This window comes from Lithobates pipiens, unplaced genomic scaffold (assembly GCF_037356315.1).
Source record: "Lithobates pipiens isolate NorthernLeopardFrog02 unplaced genomic scaffold, aLitPip1_a1.2 Scaffold_13, whole genome shotgun sequence".
Lineage (NCBI taxonomy): Eukaryota > Metazoa > Chordata > Amphibia > Anura > Ranidae > Lithobates > Lithobates pipiens.
In genome coordinates this window covers 381,453,470-381,473,900 of record NW_027507718.1, presented here as the reverse complement: position 1 = coordinate 381,473,900, position 20,431 = coordinate 381,453,470, and the positions used below count along the sequence as shown (strand labels likewise).

The window sequence follows — 20,431 nt, the reverse complement described above, 5'->3', positions numbered from 1 at the left end:
AGAGGAAAAAGGAAGATAACTTACCTAATCATCCAATCCTCCCAGCACAAATCTAGTCAGACACCCCTGCGCTCTAGCGGTCTTAAATTGTGGACTGTTCCTGACACCATCAAACCCAGAGCAGGCTCCATAGACCAGGAACAGTCCGCGAAGGATCAGGTGAGTACAGCAAGTCCACTACTTATGAACGTGTTCTGTTCCCTGAGCTCACTCGTAAGTCCAACTTGTTTGTGAAGTCCAACAAAGATCAGTGCTTGAAGATAAAGGTTGCAAGCACTGATCATTGTGTTCTGGCAGGGGGTCCCCCTGTCAGAAAACATTAGCACAGCTGGGAAGATCGCTGCACCAACATTGCTTGTGTTGGTATGGCGATCTGTCAGGTTTTTTTCATTCAGCCCGCTGGGTTGAATGAAAAAAAACTGTGCAAACACGTCCGCATCTTCAAAAGTTTGCAACTCAAAGGTTTTGCCAGGTGCACACAGTCATTTGGACAAAAAAAGAAGTATTTGAACTATAGAAGCTAATTTGTCTTTAAAAATGAATCCTTGCACCCTGGGACGCAGCAACTTTTCCTATTCATTAAACTGCAGTAGACCACCTCTGACATGTTTTGTGCTTAAAAGAGATAAAAGGTACAGATTTTACAAACGTGGAACCATTGCTACGTGACAGATTCAGAATGTATTAATGCATGTTTGCCAAGTTGCCAAAAAGTCCACAGTAACCTTTTTTTTAAAACGGCAGTGTTGTGGACGTGTATTTCTTAAGTGCTGTTCATAAACACACCAGTGTGCCCATGAATGTCTGATCTGAACGGTCGCCAATTGGGGTGACTCTACCTTGTGATGGTTGTGATGACTAATTACAGCCATCACAAATGTAGTATTTACACTTTATAGTTCTCCCCTTCTTCCTACAATGAAGGAAGGGAAAGAAGATGTTTTTATTAACCACTTCCCGACCAGCGCACGCTGATGTACGTCGGCAGAATGGCATGGGCAGGCATATTGGCGTACAGGTACATCCAGTTTTAAATGCCGCCCTGCCATCGCGAGTGTGCCGCGGGTCCGGTCGCGGGTCCCACGGACTCGATCGCCACAGGCATACCCGCGATCATCTCACGGGGCGGCTGAACTTGGAGATGCCGTTGTAAACAGCATCTCCCCGTTCTGCCTATCAACAAGTGACGCTGATCTCTGCTCCATGTGATTGTTTTAGTGAACACTGATCTCTGCTCCAAAGCCCAGCCCCCCACATTTAGTAACATGCCCCTAGGAACACTTAACCCCTACACTGCCACCTACTGGTTAATCCCTTCACTGCCAGTGTCATTTACACAGGAACCACTGCATTTGTATAGCATTGATTGCTGTATAAAGGACAATGGTCCCAAAAACGTGTCAAAAATGTCCGATGTGTCCGCCATAATGTCGCAGTCACCATTAAAATCGCTGATCGCCGCCATTAATAGTAAAAAAAAAAAAATGATTAATAAAAATGCCATAAAACTATTTTGTAAACGCTATAACTTTTGTGCAAACCAATCAATCGCTTATTGCGATTTTGTTTACCAAAAATATGTAGAAGAATACATATCAGCATAAACTGAGGGAAAAAAATGTTTGTTTGTTTTTTAGATATTTTTGGGGGATATTTATTATAACAAAAAGTAAAAAATAATGCGTTTTTTTCAAAATTGTTGCTCTATTTTTATCGCGCAAAAAATAAAAAACGCAGAGGTGATCAAATACCACCAAAACAAAGCTCTATTTGTGGGGGGGGGGGGAGGGACATCAATTTTGTTTGGGAGCCACGTCGCAAGACCGCGCAATTGTCAGTTAAAGCGACGCAGTGCCGAATCCCAAAAAGTGGTCTGGTCTTAAGCCAGTAAAATGGTCCGGGGCTGAAAGTGGTTAATAAAAAATAAAAGAATAAAGGGATTATAGGTAGCAGATTCAAGTGAGAGATATTATTTGGCTGTAGGGTTGTTGTTTTTTTAACCCATTTCTGTCCTGTGTATTCTTAGGAAAGATGACAAACGGCATCACAAAACTGTAATTCCTGTTCACACAGCACTGAATGCAAACACCAAATCTGCATGTTGTCACAAATCCTTACACTATAGCTACATGCATATATTTCAGTTTCCTGTAAAAGGTGTTCATCTTCCATTTACACATTTATAGGCCAGAAATCCAATTCATTTAGGAGCAGTTTTTCTATTAACAATGTCAATGTTTTTTGAGGATCCGAGCGGCTAAACGCACGGATAATATGTAACAGGTCTCACACAGTTCTTTGTCTACTGCAATTCTCTAGGCTGAAAGTCATTTATAGACGGAGATCCTTTAAATTGAACAGAATAATACAACAGAATTGTATTACAGTTGTGTGCTAGGATCAGGTCATGCTGCGTTTCCTAGTATCTGGCATCGAGGCTTAGCTAGGGAGCTGCGTCCCTGAAATTATTATTCCAGTGACAATGCATGTTATATTTACTGTCTGCACGGAATAAGTAGTTATCCCCCCCAGTCACATAGCTTTTCTGTATCGGCTATATATATATATATTTTTTTTATCAGTTTCTCAACAAGGACCGAGCTTCTTTCGGAGATTTGGTGTTTACAAGTTAAAACATGTTTTTTTTTGCTAGAAAATTACTTAGAACCCCCAAACATTAGAATATTATATATATATATATATATATATATATATATATATATATATATATATATATATATATATATATATTTATTTATTTTTTCTAACACCCTAGAGAATAACATGGCGGTCCGATCGGATTATATTGTCATAAAATCGACTCGTGTGTGGGCTCTATCGGACTTATTCTGCCGTAAATTCCGCCAAAAATGTTTTTTTTTTCTGATCATTTGTAGAGAATTCCCGACAAAGTGTCACGCATGCTCAGATCAAATTACAAGACCAAAGCTATTGGCTACTAGCCTGAACGTAGTCCCATCGTATGCAACCAACGTCACCACGTTCCGAACGATTTTCCGACAGCTTTGTCTGACTGTGTGTATATAACACCAGTTTTGGACAAGATCAGTCAGAAAAAAATCAGACGGATTTTGTGGTCGGAATGTCCGACCGTGTGTACAAGGCATAATAAGCACACTTTTAATTCACTTTTTTGAATTAAAAAATAAAACAGTAAAGTAAGTCCAATTTATTTATTTTTTATATTGTGAAAGATAATGTTATGCTGTGTAATTTGATACTCAACATGTCATGCTTCAAAGTTGCCTCCACTTGTGGAATGGCGACAAACTTTTAGTTATAAAATTCTACAGGTTGCAGGTTTTGAGTTACAGTGGGAGTATATGGCTAGAATGATTGCCCTCACTCTTACGATCGCAGCAATACCTCACATGTGTGGTTTGAACACCGTTTTCTTATGCGGGCGCTACTCACGTATGCGTTCGCTTCTGCATGCGAGCTCGGCGGGACGGGGTGAGGTTAAATTTTTAGTTTTTTTCCTTATTTATTTTACCTTTTAGTTTTGATTTTTACACTGTTCTTTAAAAAAATAAAAAATAAATGGGTCACTTTTATTCCTATTACAAGGAATGTAAACATCCCTTGTAATAGAAAAAAAGTATGACTGGACCTTTCAAATATGAGATCTGGGGTAAAAAAAAAAAAACCTCATATCTCATATTTACACTAAAATGTCCCTTTAAGAGCATTGGGCAGAAGGGACATTTTGACGTCGCTTCCGCCCTGCGATGAAATTGAGATGGGTGGGAGCCATCTTCCCCTCACTTGTCTCCACGTCAGGCTAGGGAGAGGATCCGTTCGCCTCCGCCGCTACTGGCGGCTCCAGTAAGCGGCTCAGGGCACCGGAGAGTGTCGGGGGGCCCTCTTCCCCTGCAGATAAAAGTGATCTCGCAGTGACTCCGCCACAGAGACCACTTTTAAGAAGAAGAGGAGGAGAATACTGGGGTTATGGTAGCTAGCTGCTACCATAGCAACGGTATTCCTCTTCAAAGTAGCAACGTAAAACAACAGCGCCAATGACAGCTGATCACATGATGATAACACAGCCGTAATTGGCTATTTTTTCTTCTCGCGCTGACAGCACGAGGAGAAAAAAAAAAAGCCGATCACCAGTGGCAGTGAGTGGGACATCAGTCCAAATCACTCCGATGTGCCCCAGCTCCTCAATGCCCACCTGTGCCACCTACCAGTGCCCTCCAGCGCCACATGTCAGTGTCCACCAGCGCCACATGTCAGTGCCCACCAGCGCCACATGTCAGTGCCCACCAGCGCCACATGTCAGTGCCCACCAGCGCCACATGTCAGTGCCCACCAGCGCCACATGTCAGTGCCCACCAGCGCCACATGTCAGTGCCCACTGTACCACCTATCAGTGCCCACAATCAGTGACTGGACAGTGCTGCTGCACATCAGTGCTCATCAGTGCCACCTATCAGTGGTACCTATCAGCGCCCATCCATGCCATTCATCTGGGCCCATCAGTGCCATCTTATCAGTGACCATCAGTGCCGACTTATCTGTGCCCATCAGTGCCACTTTATCTGTGCCTATCAGTGCCTTCCTAACTGTGTCTATCAGTACCCATAAGTGCAGCCCATCAGTGCCCACCAGTGCAGCCCACTAGATGTGTGTGTGTGTGTGTGTGTGTGTGTGTGTGTGTGTGTGTGTGTGTGTGTATTAGATACATATCTATCACAGTATATATAAATTAATATGCAAAGTGGTTGGAGGGAAGCTTCAGAATGGCAAAGATGTTTTTATTACAAATTATGTGAGCAGACTGCAGTTCCTCTTTAAGGTGGGCCTTTTAGAGTTGAAGTGGTTGTAAACCCTCACATACCACACAGGAACAAAGCTGAGGCTGTCAAACAGCTGAAGGTCCCTCCTCTGTCACCCTTTTTTCTCTTGGTGTCAGGAAAACTTGCCAGAAGTGATTCATGCAGATAGCAGAGGATTGAAGCAGCAGACAGAAATGACACTTATGCCGCGTACACACGGTCGAACTGTTTGACGTACTTAGTCCGTTGAAACACATTTCAGCGGACAATCCGCTCGTGTGTGGGCTTCAGCGGACTTTTTCAGCGTGCAGTCCGGAGTACTAAGAATTTCGGTTTTTCCAAAAATCTGTCCGTCGTACTTTGGTTTCAGCGGACAATACGGTCGTCAGTATGCTAGTTCGACGGACTAAGAATGGCGCATGCCCAGAAAGGATTTACACGGCGGAAGGGTGCTTTGCTGTGTCTTGGACTTCCTATTTCTAGTCCCGTCGTACGTGCTGTACACGTCATCGCGCAAGCTTTCGACGGACTGTTTGTGTATCCGTGTGTGGTCAAGTCCGTTCAGTAGAAACTACGACGGATTGTCCGTCGGATTGTATGACGGACTAAGTACGCCATACAATCCGCTCGTGTGTACGCGGCATTAATTGAGACAAGTACACACTATAACGGGATAGGCTTTTTTCAGGAACTCTGTCATGAGGAAAAATAAAACACACAGGATTTTCTATTGCTTCTAGTTGCCTGGGTGCCTTTTTTGAGGTTCCAATCACACTAGATGAAGTGGGACTGTGTTAAGCAGCTATTCCACAAGCACAATCCCACCGCATGAAAAGACTAAATGCCTGGTCAGTTAACATCATTTTGTTGCAGTGGTGTATGGTCCTTGAAAAAAAGTATTGCATGCACTAGGTTTTGTTCTAGTGCAACACAACGCACTGTTCTCACACCGCACAACAGCCAATTGAACATTCTGAAATGTTTTTGTGACATTTCAATAAAGTTTGTTAAAAAAAAGGAAACAATGCAGTACGGTACGGTGAGCCTTCTGGACCGCACCGCACAACAGCTGCTGCGTTTCAACATGGCGGCTGCTGTGAATGGACCCTAAATTTATGAGCCTATCCAACGATAAAGCAAATTAAGTCAAAACTCCTGATCTGTATCCTTGTCCCATCTCAGTGACTCAAAATACTGAAACCAGAGGATCAGAATGACAACCAAGCATTTTATTATATGAGGTCAGTGTGTCAACCTATTTATTTTTTTGACAGATTGTCTCTAAAATAACTTGAAAAAAGGGTACTAAATCAGATTTTCTTTTGAAGTGCACCAATCAGTACAAAAAAAAATGTATAGGAATAAAATTTCTTCCACGCCATAAACATTTTTACTAAATAAAATTCAACCAAAGTATATTCTTTTTCATTTTGGTCTCCAAAGGACTTCAAGGTACAAAGGATGATGCTCCCTCTCCCATCCCATCATCCATACCATTGCCGTAACATCCTCTACGACACTAATAAAACAATATATTAATAGAAGATTTTATAGCCTGCATTGTCAGGCAATTATTTGCAGTAGTGTGTGGAATATGGGGCTGTGTCTTTGGGTCCAAGTCTATCTCCATACATACTATAAAACGTTACAACTTTAATCAAGACTATAGGGGCAGAAGACACCTTCGGGTCATTGGATGTGCTATGCATATCATGTGCAGCGCAAGGAAAGCAATATAATGAATACAATTTCAGGCATTTTTCAAATCTAAAGAAGAGGAAATGTATCATTACATCCATGGTACTCTGTAAACTTTATATTCATAAGCTCCTGGGAGCTAACCTTCTCTCTTCATCAGATCTGAAAGGATTTCTAAAGCCTGGCAATGCTGATATATATTCTGAGCAGTATTTGATTTGGGCGAACAGGTTGCCAGCAATATGCTGCATTGCAAAGCATTTCAAAGAACTGTCGTGTCTATAGCCAGGAAACAGTGGGTTTAAAAAAAATATATATATAATAATATATTGATATATTTTTGTTTCATTGTATTAACTGCCACCTGTTCCTTTCAAATTTGTACAGCGATGTGAAAAATGCCAAACACGTTGTTCAGCTTTCTCAAAGTCTCTGAATTTTCTACAAAAAGGAATACGAAATGCCTTGAACCCATAAGGGACGATTTGTCAAACAGAAATGTGTAATGATGACACCAACAACAAAAAAAGAAGGCATCATCTCAATGGTAATAAACAAAGAAGGCCAAAAAGTTACAGTCAAGCATGCCCAAACTGGCAGATTGCCAGGGCTTAGTATTTGTGTTATTATACCTGAGGCTACTGATGCAATACTAAGCACTAAGCAGCCTTAGATCTTTTAGAAGAAGAAGCCAACTTTATTGTAAGTTCTATGCCTCATCAATACTGCACAAGACATGATAGGACCTTTATTGGACCAGCAGGCCTAGTAAAGTTTGATCAGACAGATGCTAGGCTATGCACAGGACTGTACTCATTTTACCAGCCTATAAGCAATGTTTTAAACTAAAAAAAAAACCAGATGGGATGGAGTATCCTGAAATAGTTAATAATTACCAATGCAAAATTGCAACACAATATTCCCAAAAATAGAGATATCTCCAGTTAGGAAAAATAAATATACATGTCCATAGAGATATCTCCAGTTCAGCAAAATAAATATACTTGTAAGCGTCCCTAAAACATCATCAACGTCCTATCAACATCAAACATAAAAAAAAAAGTCATTTCATGTTACATGTCTGTGGCTGTAGGCCAAAAAAATCTGGATGAATTTCCCAGCCGGACAACCACAGATGCTGAGTACAGCCACCGATATAAAGAAATGGTTGTAATATCAGGTATACATTGGTAAACACACACACATGTGTATGGATAGACAGCCTAATAAAGTGATACTAAAGCTTCATTTTTTTTTGTTTTGTTTTTAAATAACAAACATGTCATACTTACCTCCACTGTGCAGCTCGTTTTGCACAGAGTGGCCCAGACATCCTCTTCTGAGGTTACTCGGCGGCTCTGGTGGGTCCTCCCCCCCATCAGATAACCCCCTTGGAGAAGCGCTCTCCTGAGAGGGTTACCTTGCGGGTGCGCTCCTGAGTCATTCATTTGGCATCTATAAAGGACTCGGCCCCGCCCCCGGGTCATTGAATTTGATTGACAGCAGTGGAAGCCAATGGCTGCGTTGCTATCAATCTCTCCAATCAAAGTCAGTGACTTCCAGGTGTTTTTTCACCTTAATGCATGCATTAAGGTGAAAAAACTTGAACCTTTACAACCCCCTTTAACTACTTCCCGCCCGGCCTATAGCAGAATGATGGTCGGGTGGTGGTTCAGTTATCCTGACTGGGCGTCATATGGGGGGTGTGCATTGCCAATCTCGGTACAGAGCCTCCAGCGGAGGCTCTTTACCACGTGATCAGCCATGTCAAATCACGGCTGATCCCGATGTAAACAGACAGACGCGAGTAGAGGAGAGCCGATCGACAGCTCTCCTGACGGAGGGGGGGGCTCTCCTGACGGAGGGGGGTCTGTGCTGATTGTTTATCAGCGCAGCCCCTCCTCGGATGCCCACACTGGACCACCAGGGAAGCCACCAGGACCCCCAGAGAAGCTCCTAATATGTGGATGGCCAGGTACATCCCCCATGGCCATCCACATGTGCAAATGAATGCCCAATATATGCCAATCAGTGAACACAAATGGGCACTGACACCTCTATGGTACAAATAAAATCAGTGATGCCCAGCAATGCCACCCATCAGTGTCATCAGTGCCACCCATCAGTGTCCATCAGTGCCACCTATCAGTGCCCATCCATGCCCATCAGTGCCCACCTATCAGTGCGCATCCGTGCCACCCATCAGTGGCGCCTACGAGCACCCATCAGTGGCGCCTACGAGCACCCATCAGTGGCGCCTACGAGCACCCATCAGTGGCGCCTACGAGCACCCATCAGTGGCGCCTACGAGCACCCATCAGTGGCGCCTACGAGCACCCATCAGTGCCGCATACCAGTGCCAACTATCAGTGCCCATCAGTGCCACCTCATCGGTGCCCATCAGTTGAAGAAAAAAAAAATACTTATTTACAAAAAAATTTAACAGAAACAAAGAAAAAAACTTTTTTCAAAATTTTCGGTCTTTATATTTTTTTGCGCAAAAAATAAAAATCTCAGAGGTGATCAAATACCACCGAAAGAAAGCTCTATTTGTGGGAACAAAAATTATAAAAAATGTGTTTGGGTATAGTGTAGCATGACCACGCAATTGGTTTTCAAATTGCGACAGCGCTGAAAGCTGAAAATGGGCTTGGGCAGGAAGGTGTATAAGTGCCTGGCATTGAAGTGGTTAAATACAGCCATTAAGTGGCATACTACCACAAACTTTTGAGTGCATTAGCCCCTAAAATCTTTTTAAAGTAAACAATATAAACACTGATCCAATGATGACTATTCATTGCTGTATGCATCCACAAAAATACATTTTAACCACTTCAGCCTCGGAAGATTTGGCTGCTCAATGACCAGGCCATTTTTTGAGAAACAGCACTGCGGTGCTTTAACTGACAATTCCGCGGTCGTGCGACTTTCCACTTTTAGTAAATACGGTGTTCCTGCTCTATGACAGATTTAAAAGAAAATCTGCTATAATGCCATACCAAGTAATTTGGTATCCTCCTAACATATAGGTGCCAGAACTGCATTAAACCATAAACATATATTGCAAACTCCATGGTAAAATGCTTAATGGTATAATATGTTATGTACCATTGATCTGGTGTTTTATTATAGTGTTACCATTATGTCTTGTAATGGTGTATTAGTATGATGTGTTTCTCTAGAATACTTTTATTACACTGTACGTCATTGTTACACTTTTACATCTGGTCGGTTCTGCTTTATGTAATTTTGCACTTCACTGATTCCATAAGTAAAATGCGGTTTACAAGGGAATAAACCCATCAATGCAATGTGACCTTAGTTTCATTTAAACATGTCTTCTAAAATACAGTTGAAGGAGTAATTTAATGAAATTGTTGCTGGGCCTATTTTTAGCAAAATGTCAAACTTCCAAGATCCTCCAAATGTTAAAGTAGAAATCCCAGGATTACTTGTAACTAAAATATTGTTTCAGAACAGCATGTTCAAATACCTAGAAATCTTTGTTATATAAATCGCAACGGATACTAGTAAGCATCCTCTTTCTTTATTTTTCAGCTCATCTGTTCCTCCCCATAAACACCACCAATTTGTGGGCGTTCCTGTTGCAGGGCTGTGGCAGAGCCCATCATCCCATTGTGTAGCAAGCTTGCCTGTGTCACACGCAAATGTGTCCCAGACTGACCGAGACTGATGGTGTATGTTCGGGAATAGCCGGCAGTGCTCTACTGTGAGTGTGCCTGTCTCAGCTACTTTTTTTTTTCCTTTCACAGACACTGGAGCTGACGCAAACCCATAACCTGTGTTCATTGTGATGGCACTAGTCTCCCTGGTGCCCAAGGCAAGCATTGTCAATCATAACTAATACATTTTTTTGCCCCCTTGGTCTATGTATGATGAGACAGCAGTGGGGGGGAGTGCTGCCTACACTTGTACTTTGACACCTTGGGGACAGGAACCAAAAAAAAAAAAAAAACAACTTTGGTGAGACTTTAAGGTCTAGTTGTTGGAACTATATCTTAAAGTGGTATTAAACACAAAAGCAAACATTATTATATTGCATTATTATATTATAATGCAGCTTACCAATTCTGAGCTGTAATGGCTGCATTTGTTTTCTTTTTTTTAGGCTTTCTTTCCTGCATTTTTATCTGGAGATCCTGCCAGTAAGTCTGTTTTTCAAAAGAACATATTCTCTTTCAAATGTATCAGTTTACAGGGCTACAACAAACCCTTTAACACTGACAGGGGTGCTTACAAGGATCAGCTTTTATTTATTTATACAAAACCCTTATCCTAAAAGAAAAAAAAAAAAAAAAAAAACAGTTTGCTGTATCTGAGCTATAATTGAGTGTGTGAGCTGGAGTTTTGCTTCAATTTAATTTAATTAAATCTGCTAGTACATATAACACTGCCCTCCTCCCAGCCTGACAATGCTAATGCCTGCTGTACCCATGTGCTCATTCATCCAGAATGAGGGCACCCTAATACAGAAGGTGTGCGACTGGCCAGATCACCAGGGGAAAACACCTGGCCTAAAAAAAAAGAAAATGAAGGCAGACACTGCATCTAATGATTGATAGATTACTATTTTGGTTTGGGGGTTAATCCTGCTTTAACCACTTGCCTACTGGGCACTTAAACCCCCCTCCTGCCCAGACCAATTTTCAGCTTTCAGCGCTATCACACTTTGAATGACAATTGCATGGACATGCTACGCTGTACCCAAATTAGATTTTTTTTTTTTTCACAGAAATAGAGATTTCCTTTGGTTGTATTTAATCACTTCTGGGTTTTTTAATTTTTTGCTACTAAAATAAATAAAATACAGAAAATGTTGAAAAAAAAAAAAAAAAAAACTTTCATAGTTTGTTATAAAATTTTGAAAACAGGTAATGTGTCTACTTCATTGATGTGTGCTGATGAGGCTGCACTGATGGGCACCGATAGGCTGCAATGATGGGTGGCACTAAAGGGCATTGATAGGCACTAGTAGGTGACACCGACAGGCAGCACTGACCGGGGGCACTGATGGGCATTGATTAGCAGCACTGGTGGGCATTGACAGGTGGCACTGGTGGGCAAAGGTAGGTGGCACTGGTGGGTACTGATAGGTGGCACTGGTGGGCACATGTGAGGCAGCCGCAGCTTTCTGTGTGAGGGACTCTGACAAGAGCCAGTGATCGCCTTTTGTTTTCCCTTCACGCAAAAAAAATATAGATTACCGATCTTCTGTTTACATCACATGATCAGCTGTCATTGACTGATAGCTGATCACATGGTAAGGTGTCGGGATCGCCCCCTTACTCCAATCTGTGATAAGCCGAGTCTCAGACTCTGCGATCATAGAGCACGCTGTGCATGGCCCACAGTGACGTGCAGACAGCGCATGCTCAGGAGGACATCTATGGACGCCCTCCCGGCAATTAAGGCCCATGTTGTAGCCATCTTTCAGCTATAGTGCAGATGGGAACAAGTACATTCAGGTAAATGAAGTGCATCGTAACCTCACAAAATGAAGTCTGTGGCTTTTCCAAGACTGGGATTTTGTTTTATTGAATCACATAAAAAAAAAAAAAAAAAAAAAAATAGCTGACACCAAAGACACACAAAGGATACAAAGATACACTGAACCTGTGTTTGCTTCAAATATATAATCCCACGCTGCAGGCATTCCCATTTCTGAGATTTCTAGCATACAAATGGATATTTAAAGTGGATGCGAGTTTGCATCACTTTAATAATGGTTCCCCACCTTTGTGTTCATCTGCACAATTACAAATGTGTACGGTTATGACTCGCTCAGCTTCATTTACAATTTGAAATCCCTTGAACCAGAGATGAAGTTTGTCTGACTCCTGATTTCTGAACAATAGAAATGAAAACTAATAAAAGCGGACAGACAGATGAAATGAACGTTGTTACCCAGTCATGGATCAGTGTGAATATTTTATCATGGCACCTAATGAGATATAACTCTGTTCTTTGACTGACAATCTGATTGACAGCTCTGTAACTTGCCGTAGCACCATAACTGTCATTGTTGCATGTCTCTGTGGCAGGATGCCAGGGGGTAAGGGTAAGTCCACAGCTGCTTCGCTCGGGGCTGAATTTCATTTCTGTGGCATTCTGGGCAAACAAATGTGTGCTGAAAGCTGGTGAAGCAGCTGTTATAGGTGGCATATTTTTGTGCTGCTTAATCACATATGTGCTTTGAACAGTGTAGGAACCAAACTTTTGATTAAAGCGATCCTTTTCTGCAGCAACCGAGTATAATTGCAGTAGTTATCCTATTGTGCAACTTTAATTAATGGAATGGCACACAGGCATTGTAATCTTAAGCTGCTAAAAGAACAGGGACACTTGCACGAGGGAGACAGAGTGGCTGTTCTAGTCTGGAAAATGCTAACTTCCTGGCTGTCTCAGGCTTCAATACTGAACCAAAAGTAAGTGATTTAGAGAGAAGTGAAGCCAGAAAGCAAGTATGAAAGCCAGGAAATGCGCATTTTCTGAAGGTGGCCAGTAATGGGTCAATGGTTAACTTTCAATGCTTTTGCCTCTACCATCCTCAGTCCCCCTTACTTTCCACAGCTCCATGCTCACCTAATCTTTGCTACTAAGGCCTGCAGCAATGTTTACATCCTGCAATGGACCTCTTCTATCTATGTTCACTGTAGAGTCCCTATAGGTTTATATGGGATTGTCTCCTGAGCGTCCCCTATGTCAGGAAAAAGCCTACTGCCTATGGGTGGCCAATGGAAAGGACAGACCAGCCGCAGGATGTAAACAGGCCATGGTGGCAAGTAAGGAGCTGTGGGGAAGAGTGGGTTGGTTGAGGTCAGGGAGGTGGAGGCAAAAAAGTTTGTAAAAGTGTGTTTGAAAGTTTAATTACCCATTAATAAATATATTGTTCAGATCAGTATTAGTACGACAAATAAACGTAATATAAACACAGGCGTTACTAAGTAATTGAAGCATATGAGACACAATGTAAACACTAAGAAAGGAAACTTTTTTTTTTTTAGGAAATTTCAATATATTTAGAACATGAAGTGTATTTCTTTTTTTGGATAGAGCAGTAAGGAATTAACATTTCTGTAATTTCCTTGTTTCGGTCTATGGCCCACATCTCCCCTCGGGAGATTTTCTCTCACTTCCTGTCCCTATATCTCCTGTGTAAGAAATGGAGCTGGTGTGATCATTCAGAAAATGGGAAGGCATCCTATGTTTTTGTTTGTGTCACTTTTGGAGAGATTCCCCCCCACTATCTGTACTGACAGAAGGAAATTAGGGTGCAGCTCTCTAATAGGGCAACACGTGACAAAATTCTGACACAGGCTCCATACCTTCTCTGTTCCATTCAAAATAAAACATTTTTTGCTTCAGCTGTGTTTCCGTTATCAGAAACTCCGCCTTCCACTGTATTGTAACTTGGCATAAATGGAGTGTGACCCAATATTTTTTCATTGGGAAAATCTTGGGTTGCAGTTCTAAATGCCAGCTGGCCTTTTGTGATTTCCAAAGTGGTAATACATGATCCTAAACACAGATTTGAGATAATACTCCCCCCACCCCTGTTATTGTATACAAAAGAACACGTGATAACAGGAGGCATATAAAAACAATAAAACAGAAAATGAAAGAAATTAAAAAGAAATGCATTGAGGAGATAGATCTATGGACAAGGCGTCCTACGCTTACCATGACACAGGACACTCTCTGACAGAAAACTTGGATGCACCAAATGTGTGCTGGCATTAAACTCGTCATCAGAGTCCTGAACTGACTGCTTGGCACTAGCACTTAATAACCACCTCTGGTTGTCATGAAGATGGGGAGATGAAGATGGGGAATGTAAATGTTCAATCACGGAAGGACTAGAAGATGAGGATGGCATGGGAGAACCTGAGGACAGAAATAACCAAGATGTAAAAAACAAGCCATGGAGTAATGTATCGATACGAGCAAAGAAAAATAATAAGAGAAATCCATATTTAAAGTAATTAAGAAAAAAAAAAAAAACATAACATACTCAAGCATAATGTAGATAGTGAATTAAGAGGGGTGCCAACTAAAAACACCATAAAAAACAAATGTGTAATACTAGGTTGTTGTTCCTTTAACAGTGACACGCTGTTAACATGAACCAGAAAATGAAAAGGCGCTACCTTCAAATTGCAACAGAATCAATACGATATATCATATACAAAAGTCCATGTAAAAAAAGTGAGTCCATAAATATAAATGTGCGTCCAAAATCGATGTCCAATCACCATGTTCCTAAGAAATAAAATCTATAAAAGGTGATCCAATCTTCATACAGGTGCTCCACTCAAAGTGTAACAAATCAATAAGCGCTCACTAGAACTACACGGCAACTGTCATCTCTGTCCCACAGCAGCTCCTCCTCTGCCCCGCTATTGACTCACCAACAGTCCCATTCACATTAATGGGATGGCTGGTGATGTCGTAGTGACACAACAAGGTGAGGGACATGGCGGCAGCAGGTCAGTGGATGACCACTAACAGGTGCTGCCATGGTGGATCTGAAATGACAGGTGTTATTTAAATGTAAGCACTTAATCTTGCTGGTAGTTAAAATCTTTAATATTTACAAACAAAATGAAGGTTTCCTATTTAGAATAATTTAGAATAATAAGGTGTCAGGTTAGTAAAACAGATATCAGAACCAATTCAATCATACAGTTTGTTGTGTACATAGATTTGCAAAACAATGGGATAAAGAATATTCCTGAACTTTGTTTTATCTCATGGTTACTGTGAAATTGTGCATCAATGCAGTGCATGTTAACTCTGCTTACAGAGCTTTGAGTCATTGAATACGTTTACCAAAAATGTAAATATTGCAGAATATACAGCCTTATGCTACATAACTAAGATCAATTTCAAGGGGTGTTCCAGCAGAATTTTTTATTTTTTTTTAAAGCCAGCAGATACAAACACTGTAACTGCTGACATTTAATAAGGACACTTACCTGTCCAAGGTGCCCGCGATGTTGCCCCCCCAGGCTACTACGTCCCTCATATTGTGTCCTGGCGCCACCATCCTCACTGTGCCTCGCAGCTACACTGCCGATTTCTTACTGCTCATGCACAAGTCGTGCAGCGGTTTGTGAATGGGGCGCGCTGTGTTCTGGGACACACACATTTCCCAGAACACAGCGCGCCCCATTCCCCAGAAGACAACGCGAGGAGGAGAGAAGACTGAAGATCACCGCGGATTAGGAAGAGGCAGATTAGGAAGACTGCCTAGCAACAGGGGTTTCTGGTAATTTAATTTTTTTTTTCATTTTTTTAATTAATATTTATAATGCTAATAATTATTAATGCTATTTTTTTTTTAGGGTGGCCCTCCAATTTCATGCTGAATAAAGGAAATTACTGTATCTTAAATAGAAAACTATCTTTAGATAGATTTTTACTTAAAAATCATTTTATTAAAATACATGTAATAACAATCAAAAAAATCTATTTAAATCCCAAAAAATCTGATTTAAATAAAAAAAAGTTTTTTTGATTTTTATTTTTAAAAATCATTGATTTTTATCCACTTGTAGAACCTTGGTCTGCAGCTCCAATCAAACTAATCTCCTTCAATGTCTTCATTTTTCTAATTAAACACTATCCAAAAACAATGAAACAAAATTCAAATGTAACATAAATGTGTGTCACCCTTTAATCATAGCTTGCTCACTTGCATATGCTTATTGATGAATGCACTCAAATATGAAACACCACTTATGAGACGGAATATAGTCAGCATAATTTAATCGATGGGCTTGGAAAATTGTGTGCTATGCTGAATTTCATTCCAGCTCTCAGACATGCATACACACAGGACATTAAAACAAAAATGCAATAGCAAAATTAATAAGAATTGTCAGCCGGCTTTCCCCACTACTTCAAACCTGGAACGCTCGTACGTACTGCCAGCAGCCGCTCACACCAGCAAATTGGTAGCCTGAGAGACAAGAGTGAAAGTGCTATACAATGCCTGTAGATGGAGCACCCCATCTAAAAACTACTAACACATGTGTCATGTATTACTACACGGTCATACAAACACTGATAATATCTGCAGACCTTGTTTTAATCTAGCGTTAAAGCACACATAAGGGGAAGAAAATAACGAGATCTTCACACAGGAAATTCTGCTTTTTTTATGTTCACAAATAATGTTTGCCGAGTCAAGATTTATCACTTGGATGTTCTCAACAGTGCAAGTACAAGCCCAAGCCAAAAAAACACGCTATATATATATATATATATATATATATATATATATATATATTTAAAAAAAAAAAAAAAAAAAAAAAAAAAAAAAAGAGTAAAAAAATAATAATGGTTGCCAACATCCAATATTAATCAAAATTCGAGAACAAATAAAGACATCTATGTAGGATCCCTAGAGAGCTGATATATAGCAACAGATCGGAATCCATGACTATTTTCACCACAATGATTATGATTTCTTGTTCAGTTCCAGAAATGTATCAATATCACAGTCCATCATAGCTTGTCAATAGTATTCAGAGTTAAGTAATCTATATAAAACAATTGAATACAAGTTTACATGGGATTACACGCTTTGTCACAGTATCATACCTGGTGACAATTTATTGTGGCTTTCTATAGAATTAAACAGTAATATATTACCGCTCAGTAAAGAGCCGCTCTGTACAAGCCCAAGCCAAAAAAACACGCTATATATAAAAATTTTTTTAAAAAAAAGTAAAAAAATAATAATGGTTGCCAACATCCAATATTAATCAAAATTTGAGAACAAATAAAGACATCTATGTAGGATCCCTAGAGAGATGATATACAGAAATAATAATAATAATAATAATGGTTGCCAACATCCAAAATTAATCACAATTCTAGAAGAAATAAAGACATCTATATAGGATCCCTAGAGAGATGATATATAGCAACAGATCGGAATCCATGACTATTTTCACCACAATGATTATGATTTCTTGTTCAGTTCCAGAAAAGTATCAATATCACAGTCCATCATAGCTTGTCAATAGTATTCAAAGTTAAGTACATCTATATACAACAATTGAATACAAGTTTACATGGGATTACACGTTTTGTCACAGTATCATACCTGGTGACAACTTATCGCTGGCTTTCTATAGGATTAAACAGTAATATATTACCGCTCAGTAAAGAGCCTCTCTAGGGTCTAACAGGAACGCTGGCTCAGTACATTACAAGATACACTATCAAAGAGACTTTTCCTCAAGGGACATGACAGTAAGCTTCTTATAAATATCTTCTATTTTAACGTATCACATAATAATAGGATACTTTATTGTGTATGGTCTTCAAATGGAGACGGCTTGATCGCGAAAGAACAAAAACTATTCTTTACGTCAATAAAACTATTGAACATTTCCTATTATAAAAACATTATTTTTTTTTTAAACCATGAAAATATTCTATAAAATATACAAATGTGAATTTCTGCAATTCAAGGGCAAGCCTCAACCTAAAAACAGGCATGCGTTTCGGTTGAGTTTCTGAAATTATTCATCATCAAAGAGGCAGATCAGAGGAAAATCACACACATGTTCACAGAGGAAAGTGAAGCAAAAGTCAAGCCAGCAAGTAAATCACACTGCAGATCTTTTTACTATTTTGAGCTAAATGTTGGCCCAGATATATGGTTTGACTAAATCTGCATATAGGCAACAATAAAAAGCAGTAGGACATGCAGACAATCCAAACTTCTCCAGATGTCTGTAGCATAACCATGAATGCTTGAGTTGTCCAAGCATACACAGTGATCAGAAAAGGCTCCCTAATCTGCCTAATCACTATTTCCCCAATTGCCTTTGGCCACAGGTGATTAATAATCAGTCAACTGAGCAATGCTCATTTCATGTCTACGAATACCCAAGTATAGTTCAAGCCACATATGTCAAAACACAAGGCCTGCAGGCCTGCATCCAGCCCGCCAGAACTTTCCATGTGGCCCTTGCATCCAATTTTGCAGCCAGGACGTTGCGGAACTCCATTCTGACACTTTCGGGTCTTACTCTGCACTCAAGCTCCCACTGTCACCTGTAAACACAGAGGCCTTCAGTGTTTACAAGGGACAGCTTTGCTTTCCGCGACTCCTGAATCTAAAAAGATCCCTGCACACACTCATGGTGGAGCATGGCAGGGACAGATCTCCAAAATCTGAGAGAACAATCTCCCTGCAAGGTGAGACAGAGTCACCTACAAAGGAAGGTACTAGAACCAGGCCAGGGGTGGGGGATGTTGGGGTTGCACACTGTGCTTAGCGCATCCCTAAACCCTGCACTTTGTATAAAGCAAACCCCTGAACCCTGCACTCTATACGTAATGCACTCCTGAAACCTGCACTCTGTACATAATGCCCCCCTAAACCCTGAACTCTATATATAGCGCACCCCTGGACTCTGCACCCTGTACATAATGCACTTTTGAACTCTACACGCTGCACGTAATGCACTTCTGAAACATGCACTCTGTGCATCGCACACCCCTGAACTCTGCACTCTGTACATAATGTACTTCTGAAATGTGTTCTCTGCATGTAGTGCACCGATGCACTCTGTACGTAGAGCACTCCTGAGCTCTGCACTCTGCACGTAGAGCACTCCTGAACGATGCACTCTGCACGTAGAGCACTCCTGAACGATGCACTCTGCACGTAGAGCACTCCTGAACGCTCCACGTAGAGCACTCCTGAACGCTGCACTCTGTACTTAGAGCACTCCTGAACTCTGCACCTAGCCTAATCCTGTACTTTGCTCTCTGTACGTAATGCACTTCTGAACCTTGCACTCTGTATGTAGCAAACTCCAGACGCCTTATTTGAGCCCCGTGCTTCAAGTGAAAACATAGGTATCCGTTTTTGTTGCTGTCCTTTTGCTTTTTTGGCGAGGACTCCACTAATTTTCTGTTGAAGTGCGACAAGAAATATAACACTGATGGATAACATTAAAAACACTTGAAACACAATGTGCAATAGTCCATAACAACCAGAAATGTTGTGCTCTGGGTAAGATAAACAAAGCACACTTTAGCCCCCTCCTAAAACGTCACAGCTTTTGACGTGTCTTATGTTGACTTTTCCACATTTTTCAGGCAGCATCGGAATGCTAAAGATGAAAGGTATGTGACACCGGCACCTTTTAAAACAAATAATAATGAATGATTTAATATGATATATGATAAAATATACAATATACTAAACAATGCAGTAGCTATTCTCAAATAGTTTCTCAAAAATAGATCATACATATTCAATGATATAATGATTCATTGCAAATCTATTTATTGCAAATTTATTGTGAAATATAAAATTATTTTGCGCCGTGTCTTTGATTCACCCTTGTGAAAAAAAGAGGCACTGTGGTCCCCAGGTCTCCTGCTTGTCAGTCCAACAGATTGTTGGGACTTTTTATTAAGTGCAAGCATTGTTTGAATATATTTTAAAGATGAACGGTAACTGGATACTTAACAGTAGGATTGGTTATACATGGGAAGATCTCTCACTAACTGACAAAAGGAATCTTCTTTTTTGTTCATATTGACATACTGCAGGGATCTATCATGACTTTCTAGACTCATGTAATTATAGAAGAAACACCAAAGGGTATTACCTTTCCTTTAATAAAAAATTAATTTGTGTTGGGGGTAGGTGTTGTAACTGGATTAACAAGGAACTAAAGTCCCGCTTTCAAAAACTGAGCAGGCAAGCTCTTAGTTGCAGAAGAGATATGCAAAGCCTCTTCTACAATGGAATAAACCTCAAGATACGTCAGAGTATGGTTCCACACTCTCTATGTTGGGACATGTCCCCAGAGGGTAAGGATAATAGAATAAACCTACATGCCTGCTTGTAGTCATTTTTATACAATGAGCTGTGCAGA

The 20,431-nt window shown here is 40.6% G+C and overlaps 1 protein-coding gene across 16 annotated transcripts in view; it reads right to left on the bottom strand.

Moving 5' to 3' along the window:
- The window catches only part of TENM3 (teneurin transmembrane protein 3), a 1,601,892-nt gene that overhangs the window by 429,949 nt on the left and 1,151,512 nt on the right, over positions 1-20,431 (bottom strand). For 13 of the 16 annotated variants that reach the window (XM_077477253.1, XM_077477255.1, XM_077477254.1 and 10 more), the window contains one exon: positions 14,199-14,402. The exons of the other annotated variants lie outside the window; for them this stretch is intronic. In XM_077477253.1, coding sequence (XP_077333379.1) covers positions 14,199-14,402 — 204 coding nt within the window. The remainder of the gene's footprint in view (positions 1-14,198; positions 14,403-20,431) is intronic. 16 annotated transcript variants of the gene reach the window in all.